Source organism: Nipponia nippon, unplaced genomic scaffold, assembly GCF_047370975.1.
Source record: "Nipponia nippon isolate SJK-2023a ecotype South Korea unplaced genomic scaffold, ASM4737097v1 scaffold_4, whole genome shotgun sequence".
Taxonomy (NCBI): Eukaryota; Metazoa; Chordata; class Aves; order Pelecaniformes; family Threskiornithidae; genus Nipponia; species Nipponia nippon.
The window spans coordinates 18,777,978-18,792,061 of NW_028262358.1; the positions used below are offsets into that span (position 1 = coordinate 18,777,978).

At 48.4% G+C, this 14,084-nt stretch overlaps 1 protein-coding gene across 3 annotated transcripts in view; it reads right to left on the minus strand.

Moving 5' to 3' along the window:
* GALNT14 (polypeptide N-acetylgalactosaminyltransferase 14) overlaps positions 1–14,084 on the minus strand; it is a 103,777-nt gene that overhangs the window by 7,439 nt on the left and 82,254 nt on the right. For all 3 annotated transcript variants that reach the window (XR_015708808.1, XM_087776829.1, XM_087776830.1), the window contains exons 10-13: positions 10,993–11,119; positions 8,285–8,377; positions 6,868–6,951; positions 5,540–5,684 (exon numbers count right to left, since the gene is read on the minus strand). Coding sequence is in view for 2 of the 3 variants with exons in the window: in XM_087776829.1 (XP_087632955.1) it covers positions 5,540–5,684; positions 6,868–6,951; positions 8,285–8,377; positions 10,993–11,119 (449 nt within the window). In the remaining variant the exon portion in view is untranslated. The remainder of the gene's footprint in view (positions 1–5,539; positions 5,685–6,867; positions 6,952–8,284; positions 8,378–10,992; positions 11,120–14,084) is intronic.

Here is a 14,084-nt window from a genome sequence, read left to right on the forward strand (position 1 = left end):
GTATTTGTCACCGTCAGCAGCTTTAACTCCTCTCCCAGACTTCAAAACAGACAGCTACAGGCATTTAATTCCTGGGAATAAAAATCCCACTTCATTCAGGTTCTTAGCCACCTGGAAGGGAAAACACGCTTTTGCACAGCAGACCCAGATCCACAAGGACTTCACACTGTGATCCTCACACCTCACGTTTCTGAGCCTGCTACTCCCCACCACCTAATGGAAATCAAACCTGGCTTTCTGAACAGCCTGCCCACAGGCTTCTCAGCGAGAGCTGCCCAGGGTTTCGGCACATAACAAGCATTAATTTTCAAAGCCATAGTCTGCACTCAGAGGGCCTTCTGGCAACTACTTCTCTGTCAGACAGAGCAGAGTTTACCTGATCCTACAGTGAACACGTTCCAGACATCCCAACCATGCACGCTGTAAACTACCAGCCTGGGAAATCAGGTGCCAAATCCGCCTTGCATCTGTGAAGAACCAAGCCCTATGGGGCAAGCTCCACCACCTGTTCTCGGCGCCTGCGCTGCTACAAGCTGCTTTGAAAACCTGCTTTACATTTTTAACCAATTGTTTGTCATTTTAGCTCAGGGCAAGGCCTGAGCTACACCCACGAGGCTCCTCAGCAGCAGCAAGCTAATCCTGTAACTCTTGTATATGTTGGATCCCCCAGCTAATTCAGGGAGTGGGACTTCATGACCTCTGAACCTCCTTGCTTCCCTGAGGCACTTCACGCAGGAGTGCTGCTCCCAGAGGTTCTCCATGCTTTTTTTCCCAGGCTCTATTCAAGCCTTCCCGATATTCACATCCTCCCAAGGCAGGACCACCCTCTCACTCAGCAAAGCGCCACGGGATAGACAGGGTGGTGGTAACCATCTCTCCTGAGCTGCTGTTCATCATAAGAAATGAGGCCTACGGAGCTAGATATATGTGTCAGTTCGATAGCTGACATTGGATCCTCCCCTCTTGCCCCCCGGCTGCCCTGCTACTGTCTTTATCTAAACTGACAGATTTTCACAGAGCTCTTCTGTTTTGGCAGAATAGCTTTTTATGGAGGCCAGTCCTGTTGAAAATGTTTTATCCAGTTCTAATCATGCCTTGTCTCTTTTCAGCCCTAGACAAAAGCCAGAGAAAATGATGCAGAAAATGAAGACATTCTGGGGGGAAAAAAAGTCACTTGAACACCACAGAATCCATGAAAAGTTTTGAGTTAAAATACAGGCAAATGGCCACGCAAATGTTTATCTTAGCCCATCTCTTCTTGGGATGAAAATTCCTGCTTTTCTTCCCATGAGAAACTACTTTATCTTCTAAACCCTGGCATACTGAGCACTCATGTGGCCAGCACAGCAGTAACAGCAGAGATTCGCACCCCGGGGTTGCGGTGAATGGGGCAGCCGAGGGTACTCCTAAGAAGGGAGACCTTCAAGGAGCTAACACAGCTTCAGGGCTGCAGACTGGCCTGAAGCGATGCCAACGGGGCTGAGAGCTGACCCCGGGCACCAAGGAAAAACAGACACACGAGGTGAAACTGAGATCAAGATTTCCTGCCTTTTCAAAGACAAAGCAGCTCCTGATGAAGTGGTGGTGGAGCAAGGAGGAAGAGGGTGGACTGGGAGAGCAGGGCCATCAGCTGCACACCATGACAAGCAATCCTCCTCTTCTGAAGCCTTGGATAACGCTAGCCCCCATCTGAGGCTTGCGACTATTTTTCAAGGCTTCAGCATCATTCAAGCAGGCACCTGTCACTGCTGCTCAGCATCACTATGAATTGAGGAATTATTTTGAAATGTGACCTTTGGCTTGGTGTAGCCTGGCTGGCAGAAGGAGAAAGGAGCCCCTCAGCCTAGCAAGGAGCAGCCCCGTGGGAGCCCAGTGTTATGTGACAGAGCCGTACGTGCTCTGCTGCCAAGCAAGAGGTCAGCCGTACCCTAAAGCTAGGGTAGCAGCTAGAGAAAAGTGTTTCTGAAGAAGCCAGGAACAACCTCAGCCCTCAATTATCTTTTTAAAATCACAGGGAAGGACTTCCCAAGACACGCGACTGCATGGGTCACCTAAGGATACCAAAGTGCTTCACTCATCGAAAGGCCCTGGGATGCAACTAGCACTTACACACATCTCAGGAGAGGGAAAGCAAAGTACAAAAGGTGCCCATGGCAGCCTGGGTGCAGAAATGACATTGCTGCCAGCCAGCCCCTCTGCTCTGCCAGCTTAGCCCAGCCAGCCTACAGCTGGGGCAGGACGTGCCCATGGAGGAGAAGAACGAAGAGAATTTTTGTGGTTGAGATGTCTCAGGAGGGATACTGTCAGGTTAGTTCAGATAGATGCTAATTGTTCTCCAAAGAAAAGTGCGGATTTAGTCAGCCCACAGAGGTCCTCAAGCCAACTGGGGCAAGCTTCAATGCCACATCAGGCAGATTACCACATTGCATTTCCTTCACAATGAGAGTCAAGGACACGCCACCCAAATGCAATGGCAGCCAGTCAGCTCCAAGGCCAGATATTTTGGGGTACAGGCCAGATATTCTGGGGTGCAGGCCAGGGAAATGGATGCTGCAACCTTCCCACTGTTTCCTCACTTGTCTAGGAGATGACTACCTCCACATTCATCTTGCGGCTACTGCTTACATGTGTGTGAGTATCTAGGCTGAAGTGCCATCTTTTTTATCTGAAGTATATCAGGTTTCATGGGACTGCTAATGATTAATAGTTTATTAAATGAAGATGTATGTATTAATATCAACTGACACTTAGTTTGAAAAGAAAACCAAATCACTCACATCTTCATCAGATAGACCAGGGCAAAATTATCATCAATTGTTTTCTCTCAGATGCATTTCTCTTGTGAAAAACTACATCAGTCAGTTCATTTAGCAAATGAGACACAACAAGACCAAGGCTCCAGTGGGCAGGAGCGCAGGCAGAGCCCACTGTGCCCTGGGGACGGGTAGCACTGCATAAAGATCTCTGCCAGTCACTATCTCAAGAGCAGGTCTCTCTGAGAGCCACCCCAGGGGACAGAGCCTGCCCTGACTGCTACCAGACCTTTTGGAGAGGGAAGGGCCAAGTGGATCCCAGGGACGAGAAGACAGAGCTCTCCTACACAAAGATGAGGGGTCTTCCTGTGCCTCAGCGCCCCTTTTAGTAATTCAGGAGCAACACCAGACACCACCAGGGAGGGTTTGTGAGGTCTGCTAGGGGTGTCAATCTGATTTCACCGCAATCAGAGTACTCTTCTCAATTTACCCAAACTATGGATGTGGCTAGAGGGCTCACAACATCCTTCCCCTGCACCACAGACAGAAAAAACTAAAATAAAGAGCAATTGATTGCCATCTGAGAGCTCCTGTTCCTCTGTTCTCAAACCACGGTGATGTATGACAGCTCAGATCTTCTCACACCTGGTCCCAGGACTTCACGCATGTAATGTTGGTAAAGGGCTTGGGGAGCCTACTAGGGAGACAGCTACAGAAGGGCAATCAAGCAGCCAAATTAATGCTACTAACACTGATAATAAAGGATCTGGATGGCCAGGATATTTCCATAGTACTTACTGAATGCCAGGAAAGCACAGCTTTGATTTAGTTAAGCCTGTTTTTCAAATAATGAAGCTTAGTGTAAACAAGATGTGACTTCAGTATGTTAAAAGTGAAGATTACTGTTCTATTCTGGTATAGCAAATACAAAACTAAGTAGCATTCAGGACTGCTGCATAATCTATCCTACACAGCCTGGTGACTATAACCCCCATGTCATTCACATATTCAGGTGGTCTTGTAACAATTGTGTAATTAAAATATAAGTTTCTATTCACAATGAAAATTTAAATATCCTGCTTTCTTCTGAAATATTCTTCATGGGTACAAGTAACAGAGAATTACCCTAGAAAGACAGAGAAAGATAAAAGGAAAAGGTTTTTCTCTATTCCTGCCTGAGTATTGAGAGTAGCTACTCTGCAATCTGTTTGTAGTGCATTTTTCTGTTCCCCTGCAGAGTTAGTCCTGGATGTGCATAAGAAATGGAGTTGCCATCCAGTGGGAAGCGTTGACCTATTGCAAACTGCTGCAGAATCAGCATGGGAAGATGAAAAGTTTGTGGCATGAAAAATTCCAAAAATTTACTCCACAGAAATGTCAAAACAAAATGTGTTTGATGGAATGAAACAACACAACTTGTTGGCATGACATTTCTCTTTTTAAAATATCACATCAAATTGATATTTCAGAAAGACCAATGCTATTTCATTTTGAAACGCTAGCTTGCAGCAGCATTTTCCATTCTGATCTTCCCAGATTTTTTTAAAAACATCCAATTCATTGAAAGTTGCAATTGTCACTGAAACTTTTTTTTTGTTTCAGCAGAGTTAACCCTGCAAAACATGATAATCTGCTCTCATCCGCTCACTTCTCTTGCTGTTTGTGTAAAAAGTCCATGTAGCAGTGGAAGAAAGAAAAAGAACTCTAAAACCTGGGAGCCAGTTAAACCATAAGAACTGTAACTATTTAGTGTACATTCATTAAATATAGTGAATGTACTTGCAGTTATACTCACTATATTTTCTGAGCTGACTAAAATTCAAGTAGTCATTGTTGATTTTACCAGACTGTGAAGCAGATATTATTTTCCTGACTAAAGGCAGGCATGCAACTGCATGCAAAAGAGATGCACATGCTTCGTTTCCACATACAAACTAGGGACATTTTCAGCAGCATCTCCAGGCTGGGCCTTTCATATGCATAGCTACCTGGTTTGAATGTGTAACCATGAGGGTTAAGGATCTACAGTCAAGTGGAAGCAAACACACCATTGCCTATTAAATTATTTCACGACACCCCGAAGAAGTGAATGATTGTTATCCTCCCTGTTTTATAGATGGGAACAGTGAGAGAACTTCCTGACATGCCCAAAATCACAAAGGGAGCCTGAAGAAAAGGCAGGTTTCAAAGCCATGTCTTCAGGGTCTTGCTCCAGTGACTCCGCTGCAAGGCACATTTGCCTGCTCTTGGCTCTAACGTTTCATAGAATATGCTTTTGAGAACGCTGATTCATATGGCTTTTTCTCGTCTCAGCGAGACTGAAAAAAACGAGATCATCCTCATTAAATTCTCACTGGTTTAATGGGCAATCTAATATTGAGAGAATGCAGACTATGAAGTTATAAATACCACTGCAATTCAGTGCATTTTGAAAGAAATAAGGCCGAAAGATGAGAGGAAATGATAGTTCTCTTTGTCTTTCTCCGATCTCTGCAGATGAACGGCGCGTAGCGTTCCTGAGCAGCAGCAAGCGCTCAGCGCAGGCTAGCACAGAGATAAGCGGTCCACCCTGTACTGTGGCTCCTGTACCAGTCCCTACTGCTGCCCAGGGCCTCTGCTGAGGGAAGGAGGACTTACCAGGGTTTAACTACGTGCTGCCTTAGGAAACGGGCTAGCAGAACGGGTAATCCTCCAACAGAGCTTTAGCAAACTTAGGAAATCACCTGGAACCTGCCCCAGAGCATTCTCTGCAGCCAGCATCACGGGGATAAGGCAACACATCTTACCTGTGCCGTTGCTGCTGTGCCTTTACTGCTGATGCAAGGATTTAAGCTCAGGATGGGGAACTCTTGGGCTTCAGACTTGTGCGACTCCAGGCAGCTCTGCCTTTGCCTGATCATCCCAGTCTGATAGAGCGATTCCTCGGGAATCCTGCGGGAACAGCGTGAAAACAACATCCCTACTCCCCCAGGCACACGGAGTACTCAAAGGGAGGCTCACTGGGGTAAGGAGGGTGCAGTCGCACCATTCCACCTTCAGAAAATGAGAGTGGCAAGACCTAGTACAATACTGAACCACTGAGAGCAGTACATGGACAGGGATGCTGCAGAAGCAGCACTCAGAGATGGATGGCCGGCCTTTCTAAGAGGAAAAAATAAATAACACCGCACGAGGCAAACAGAGCAGCAAGCGATAGATTGTGAGCAGGCTGAAGGTCAGCCTTCAGCTTACAGGAGTGGGGAACTTTATAACAAACCACCACAGAGCTCTGGCATTCCCTGTGAATGCTGCTGTGCAGTGCCACACATGGCAAAAAAGCAAGAAAACATCTATAAATCATTTTCACCCTGTGATTCTGCACTCAGCCATTGCACCAGCAGGTCCCTGGAGGTATCTCCAAAACATTTGCACCCTTTCTAAGTATGGTTCCTGATAGTGACCAGGGGAATGGATGCAATGGTTTCTGGAGTAATTTCGGTGACTAAAAGGGATCTGTGCAAAAGCAACCGTGGAAGTGCATATTAAGCAAAGCATTAGGCTAGGAGTAAGGCAGAGCCACCTGCATACAGGTCATAAATGCCTGGAGTGGATGGTTTCACAACACATAAGTCTTGAGTATCACAGAACAGCGTGAAAGGACTGGAAATTAGGTGCTTTTTTTTTGTAAGCAAGAGTCATTAAGTACTGAAACAACCCACCAGAGGCTACAGTGGATTTTCTACCTTGGGATACTTTTGTAAGGAAAACTGGCTATATCCCTATACCACCTGTCCCACAGTGTGGGCAGGAGGATACCCGAGGAAGCCCCAAGAGCAAAGAGAAACAACTGGTGCTTTGCCTCTCACCAGCCCTGCAGCAAAGAGCCGCGGAGTCTATAAGGCTGCTTAGAGAAAGCAGGATCACAAATGAACCATGTCACACTGTGAGCAAGCTGTATTTAAAGCCAGCACAAAATTCACTATGCCCTTCTGTGAAGCCCAAGGGAGGAGGTGCCTGTGTCTCTGGGGCAGGGAGAGGCATGGGGACTGGAGGGGCAGAAGAAAGCTCTGTGGGGCAGGAGGGATGGGGCATCCTGCTGCCCTGCTAGAGACAGGCAGAGATCGCACATCCATACCGAAGTTCGGGATAAACATTTTCCAGGTACCACTTGAAGCTGTGGCATTTCAACCTCTTCCGCAGATCCACTCTGCTCTGGACGCTGTGGGAAAAAGAGTATCATAGAGATACAATGGAAATCATGAAGGTGAGACACAACGTACCAAAAAGGGAAGCTGAGAGAAACCCAACAGATATGCACAGACAGCAAACACAAGAGCATCAGCAGCTGTATTTTCTGCTGTCTTCTGCATGAGCTTGGGTGGTCGTTTTGATCTCTGTCTCTTTGGAGGTCTCACTAGGTAAAATGGCATGATGACATTTTGCCATTTTAACAAGGAGCCTGGAGTTTGGTGGATGAAAAGGTTCATGGAAAAGTACTGTCATTTAAAACTGATTAGTAAAAAAAAGTATGCTATCTACTATGTGCAATAAGTATTTCTTTAATATATTAATATACTAGGAAATTAATATATGCTATTATAAGTTACTCTTAGTTTACAGGACCACAGAAGGCCTTGATTTCCAAGAGCACCTAAACATGCCTTTAAGTCAGCAGAAGTTAATCACACAGTGAAATACTCCTTTCTTTCATTAACCAGGGCAAAATTTCTGCTGAGGGATCATGCTGTATAGTGACGTTTTCCAAACTCCAGCTCCTCCCTGGGCCAGCCTCTACCCACGGAGCTGTTATGAGCTGGCGTTTACAGAGCAGCAGGAAGCCTCCAGTACCTTCCCTTCACATAGGCTATCTTCTCTACACCCTCATATATTTAGCAGGACAGAGCTGTTACTTCATTTGGTGTTGGCGGATGGGAAGAAGATATGAATTCAGTGGAAACAGGTTAGTCACCAGGATTTCAATTTATTTATCCTGGAGATTGAGCCAGAAGGAATTTGGGTTTGGATTTAGGACCCCCTGTGGTCCAAAGAAAACTTTTTAAGGAAAGGAAGAGCATATGAAAATGAGAAATTAACACAAATAGAGTACACCTGACAGGGAGGCATTTCTGACTGCTCACAGAATGAATGGCAAACTCCCCGCATACAAAGCACTCGCTCCTTTTCAATAAAGCCTTAGTGGGCCCAAAATTTGATGATTTTCCTGCCCTTTAGCTGCCAGTGAGACCTATGGACTGTCCCCCCCAAACTCCACTCTGGGACCAGAAGTACTTGTACCTAATGCCCAAGGGCTGGACATAGGCAGAGGGGGTTTTCCTCCACCTCGATTTGGTTTGCTCACTGGGATAAACTAGCACAGCATATAAACTAGCTGTTTATATGTTTCATTGCTGTGTACATAGCATCTGCCTACCATTAGCATTTAATTGAGCGTTACTACAGAAACGATGCAGGCGGGTTTACGCAGCAGGGCGGTGTCACCGTGAACACCCACTGCAGCAGGCAGGGCACAGGCAGCAGAGAAAGACACTTACTTTCCATAAGGCCTCCCTTGGGCTGCCGGACGAGCCGCGTAGTAGTACTGCTTGAATTCGTCCATCCACACCTCCGCGGTACGCTTGGTGTTTCTGAAGGAGGCAATGAAAGACGGGTGAAACCAAGGAAGCCTCCGAGGTGACATTTTCTAAAACGCCCCGACTGATCCATCCCACTCTCCTCCCATCCTCAGCTTGGTCTTCGGCTTCACCCAAATCACCTTTGAGCCAGCCCACCCCTCGCTACTAGAGAAGGTGCTCCTCCTCCCCATTACTCCAGGGACCAAACACAACAGGCCAAAGCTTGGGTGAAGAATTCACCATTTCAGACTCAGTTGGACGCTTTCCATCCACCAGACTCAGAATTGAAGCTTCTCCTAAGCATCATCTCCCAGGCAGGCATGCCTGGGGTTTTATGTAGTGGCTGGGATGGAGCTCTGAAAAGTGGTGCAAAATTTGCCGAAGATTGAAGGCAAAGATTTCCTTTGCGTCAATCCTGTATGGACTCTTCTGCTTTGCCCTCCTGGATTGCAAATCTCAGCATTCAAAACTTAACAGAAACGAACCTGGCCACAGTGCTGTAGCGTAAATCTCAGTCTTCCACATCAGCCAGGTGCCTGGAGAAGATTTATGAACTGCAGAAAATCTTCTGTTGACTTCAGATGGCTCTAACTCTCCTTGCAAATGGCTTTGTTGCTCCGTGCCTATCCGCCCATCCCTGTCTGGGTCAGGGGAGTCCTCCAAGCTCCTGCTCCAAGGCAGGCCAGTGCCTCCAAGCTGTTGCTATCATGCCACTGGGCTGCGGGTGCCACGGGGCAGGCTCTGATCCAGCCGAGTCCCACATGGCCAGAACAGGAGATAGTCTGCACGTGAGCCCAGCACAACACTGGAGCCTGAGCTGTCTCTCACACTGAAGAAGAGGTCGTGTGGAAAAAAATCAATATCTGGCAGAAAGGTGGAGATATTTTTTGCTAACATCTCTGTTTAAACAGGTAGCACATAGCAACAGGTTGCCAGAAGCTGCTTCTCCTCTCAGTCTATATACTACAACATTAAGTTTAAGGCTGATAGATACCATAAGGTTAATAAAATCCCAGCTCCTAATGCTGACAGATATGTTCCTCCAGGCTGCTTTTAAGTCCCTTGCTGATTCATGGTGCTTCTTCCTCTCTCTGTAAGGCCACTGCAATAGTCTGAGTGCTCTTGTTCAAGAGATGCCAAAGTCACAGTGTCTACATCTGTATCTAACCTTCCCCAAAGTTCAGGGTTTTTTGTCTCGGCTTCCTGATGTCATTTGGGTTTATAAGAAACATGGGAATAAATGCCGAGGCTCACACTGAGGCGTTGACTCAGAGCTCCCCAAAGTCCCCATGCGCCTGTGCCTGGGGTGCAGCCAGAAGAGCTGTACCCATTCAAGCTCCCCTTGCTCCTCCTGCAGGTGATGCAATGCAGATGCTGCCTTTTCACTCAGGTTTGCAGCAACTCTGACAGTGGAGATGTTGCCACATCCCAGCCTCTTCTGTAGGAGTCTTATTTCACTACTAAAAGCAAGGGCCCTACTCGTGACTCTCAAATTTGTGCCCTCCTCCTTGATACCAACAATGCCCTGTGCCCCTCAACGCCATCTTTTTGAAGCAAGGTGACAAGGTCCCCTTCCACACACTGCATGGCTGGAAATCATGTATTAGGTGTAACTGAGAGGTGTAATTTGCACTCCCCCAGTTCGCTGTCTCACGCAAATCGTGGGGAAGGTGCAGAGAGCCCAGGTAACCCCGCTGCAAGCGGCTGGGTCTTCGCAAATACTGTTGTCGGCTCTTTATAACACTGGGAAAGCCACACTAAAAGGAATGCCTGGTGTGTAAACACACACAAATGCAGTTTAGCTGAGAAACAACCCTGCATTAAGTATAAGTGCCCCCAGTGTTTTTCTCTGTCATTTACTTAATAGACAACCTTCAGCCTCATGCTCTAAAAAAGGAGAAAATCCTTCCTGACTTCACTATCTGCTCCCATCACCTTTCCCGTGCCGATTCTGGACTGCCTCTTTCCTTGCCTGCTGTTTCCAGGATCTTAGCCCATTTCAGCTGGCCGTTTCAGTACCTGGTTCAGTCTATGTTCCTGTGTGTGAGGACAGGTCCCCTTCAGCTGGGATGCCCTGGCAGTTCCATGGTGTCCCTGCCAGCAAGGTGCAGCCTGTTGCTGCCTCTGCTTGAGAGACAGCACCAGCCTGGGGGCGAAGCCACCCACTCCGGCATGCTGCTCGGCTCCCCTCTCGGAGAGGCATCAGGAACCAAATTTTCTGGTTCAGCTGAGCCACGCTCAGCCCTCAGCTAAGGTCACTGGGTACTGACAGACATTGCTGGCAGCTTGATTTCAGGTCATTATAAATGCGTTCTGATGACCTTAGGGTCTAAACCATTTGCTGTTACGGTAGCTAGTGCTCAGGGAGATGCTGGGGACGTCCCTCCATTTCTGTGCTGATGAAAGGTACCATATATGTGTCCTATTTCTGTCATATTCTTGACACTGTAGAAATCCTAAGGGAGAGTCATACTGAATTGCATTTTCTTCAGCTCAGGAGATTCCTGCCCAGGGATATTTCAAAGTTTTCCAAACAAAGTCTCCTCCCCATCTTCTCTGCTCCCCTTCCCCACAAGGTAGCACCATATTCCATTTCACAAAGAACAAAGCAAGCACAAAACACCTACTTAATATATGTATTGGCATTTCCCTCTGGAAAGACGTATGGATGTTTCTTCCGGAAGACATGTCCAACACGGCTGCAGGGAATGATTTCCAAGCTCCCTCCACACATCCACACGCGGAAAGAGATTTCTACAAGAGAAACAGCTTCAGCATTTTGTCTTTCTGTCCTAGAGCAGGCTGGATCCTACTGCTACCTCGCACTTCATCCTCTACCACATTAAACTGGGGTAAATCAATTACCAGAGGGGCTTTCCTAGGCACAACTCCTTTAAAAGTGCATTTCAAAGCTTCTTGCGATCTGTTTGAAGTCAGTGCACTTGAAACCTGCCTGTAGCACAGCAGGTGCTATCATAATGGCAAGAGCAAGACAGTAAGTAGGTCCCTATTCATGCAGCCCCGCTTACATTGCAGAATCATCTTGCCAGTTTTGCGCTCCCCTAATTACTTCTGCCCTGCCTATTTCAGAGTCACTTCCCTCCAAAGGGCTGTCAAGTTCACCAGGAGAGGCCAGGAATTCTGTGTATTAATCGCTACAGTGGTCATTATCTTTATGAATCCACCATTGATTCTGGAAAGTGAACAGAGAGCTATGCATCCATCACCTGGGATGACCTGTCCCAAAATGGATAGGAGCTTACCCTGCCCAGCATGTACTCTGGGCCGTGAGTGCCGATGTTGCGGACCAACAAGGCACATACCTTCACACAAGCAAAGGTCAGTGGTGGGAGGGATTATCCCAAAAATCTGGATAAGCTGTCAGTATGGGAAATGACTCCTGCTTGCCCCAAGCCACTCTCTGGCGGGTCCATGGGACCCTTCTGGAGGAAAACGAGCCTGTGGCACAACTGACACCAGCCAGAAGTTACAGGGCTCTTGGCAGGGAGCTGGATGAAATCCTAGCTGGTGAGGTAGGACGGGTGAACAGAATGGCTGATCTAATGGGTCCATCTGGTCCTAACACCTGTGAAGCTCTGAATCTGCAGCTATATTGTCAGACAGCCATCCTTAGACAGAACCAGCATGGAAAAGATATGAAATTAAAAAGAAAAGGCTTCTGCAGTTCTTTGCATCTTATTTTATCATCTGTTGACAGTATAGAGCTACACATAGCATGTATTTACTCCAAAACTACAAATTCCTTTTCACCCCCCGCCCCCCCCATTTAACTACAGAAGTCAGACAGGAGGACACCCATCAACTTTGCCAGCTCATGCTCCCAGCAGTCCCCTCACATATGCCAGCACAAGGATGACTCGTCCCCAGGTTGAATGCTGGCAAGACAAGCGCCTGTGGCGGGAAGGCCATTTGGCCAGTGTGGACAGGCAGGCACTCCTCCTCCAACAGCAAGCACTGCCAGCCTGCAAAGCTGCCATCCCTCCTAAAACAGCTCACAACTTCAGGGAGCAAAGGAGAACTGGAGCCCAGACCTCCAAAGCCACCTACTCTCAGGTGCACGTTGCTGCAGAGCTGGGAGCCAGCTTCGTGAGGCCGCCTGCTCCTGAGCTGATGGAAACGAGAGGCTGGCACAGCCACAAAGCCCTTTCGCCTTGATGCCTGGGCCCAAAATTCAAGGCTTGAGCCCATCCCCAACAGCTGGCCCTGGCAGCAGGGGCCAGCAAAGGCTGGGGTGGGAAAGCACAACAGGGAGAAGCATTTCTTTCCAGAAATCCTTTCCCTTCAGTGCTGTGTTTACAGGCAAGAGCTGCAACAGCAGTTGGAGCCTCACCACTTTCCCCAGAGCTGGGTAATAACAGGCCAATAAAACGTGCCCTTGTGCCATGTCCTGGTGTGATATTGGGAGCAACCTTAATCACAGCTGCAGGGAAATGAGATTACGGCAGGATGCAGCCACTCTAAGCTGCTGTGCTCAGGTCCCCTCGCATGTGGCTGTTTCTCACTTGCCTGTGTGTCACAGCGCCGGCCACACTGACAGCGCTGCTGAGTAAATCAGAAGGGTGCCCGATAAAAGGGGACAATCAGCTGAGCAGCTGTGAACTTCAGCGTGGCTGCTGCGTCGTGCCTTCCCCTCCTCTGGTCCTTCTGCTCAGCCTGGGAGAAGAGCAGCTCCCTGAAGCACTACGAGGGAAGGACCTGCACCGTTCAGTCCTTGCTTGCTCTTAATTTAAAGCCTAATAAAGAGCTGAGCTGAGGTGATCTCTGTGCACTGTGAACTGGAATGAAAACACAGTGCTGGGGAGGCAGGAGATGGTGAGGAGTCTGAGCTCTCCGCTTCAGACATGTTGCACCCTGCAGACCCTGCTGCAGTCCCAGCGGAGGCAATTAAAGCATGGGCTTCTGCTGGTAGGGATGACCCACAGAGCCATCCATGGCAGCTAACAAACAAGGTCTCCAGACAGGCAGCCAAGAGCTAAATGCTTCGAGAGGAGGTAAACTGAGGCGCCAGTGAAGGCATGGCGTGGGGCCAGCTCAGAGGAGCCAGGGGAGCAGGAACCGGCAGCACCCTCCACCTGGCCTGCAAGGGATGTCTGCAGTGCAGGTGTCCCCTCCCAACGACCCCCAGGAGAGGTGCGAGCAATACGTGCTGGGGTGCACTGGGCTTGGCCTTAGCTTGGCAAAATACCTTTAGCGCTTCTTGCTGGCCTGCAAGTCCTTCTGCCATTACTCATCAATTCACCTACAGGGGATTAAGTAAATTTAAGAAGTAAAACACCTACAATGTCCTCCTCCTAAATCAAACACACTTGCTTTTGTTTTGCCTGAAGTCTCCAGCCCCCTCTAACTGCCCAGTCAATAACAATAAAGGCAGCAGCGATGCTCCCCAAGACCAGTGTCCAGCAGCCCCTCAGGACCAGAAAAAGCAGAGTTCGCTGCGAGTGCCCAAAACGAGCAGCCGCTTGGTCAGCTCCTGCCCTCTGTCACCTGCCCAGAGCTGACTGGAGCCAGCAGGGTCACAGCTGCCCCTGCCTGCGTGCAAAGGAGAGGTGGGACACACTGCCCTTGGCTGCTGCGCCTGCAGGAGATGCAGCTTTGAGCAGACATGCTTCTGCTCTCCGGGCAATGGGCAAGACAGGATCTCACCTGCTGCTATGCAGACCTGCACTTTTCTGTTGCAGCATTAACCTGCCTGGCTCCT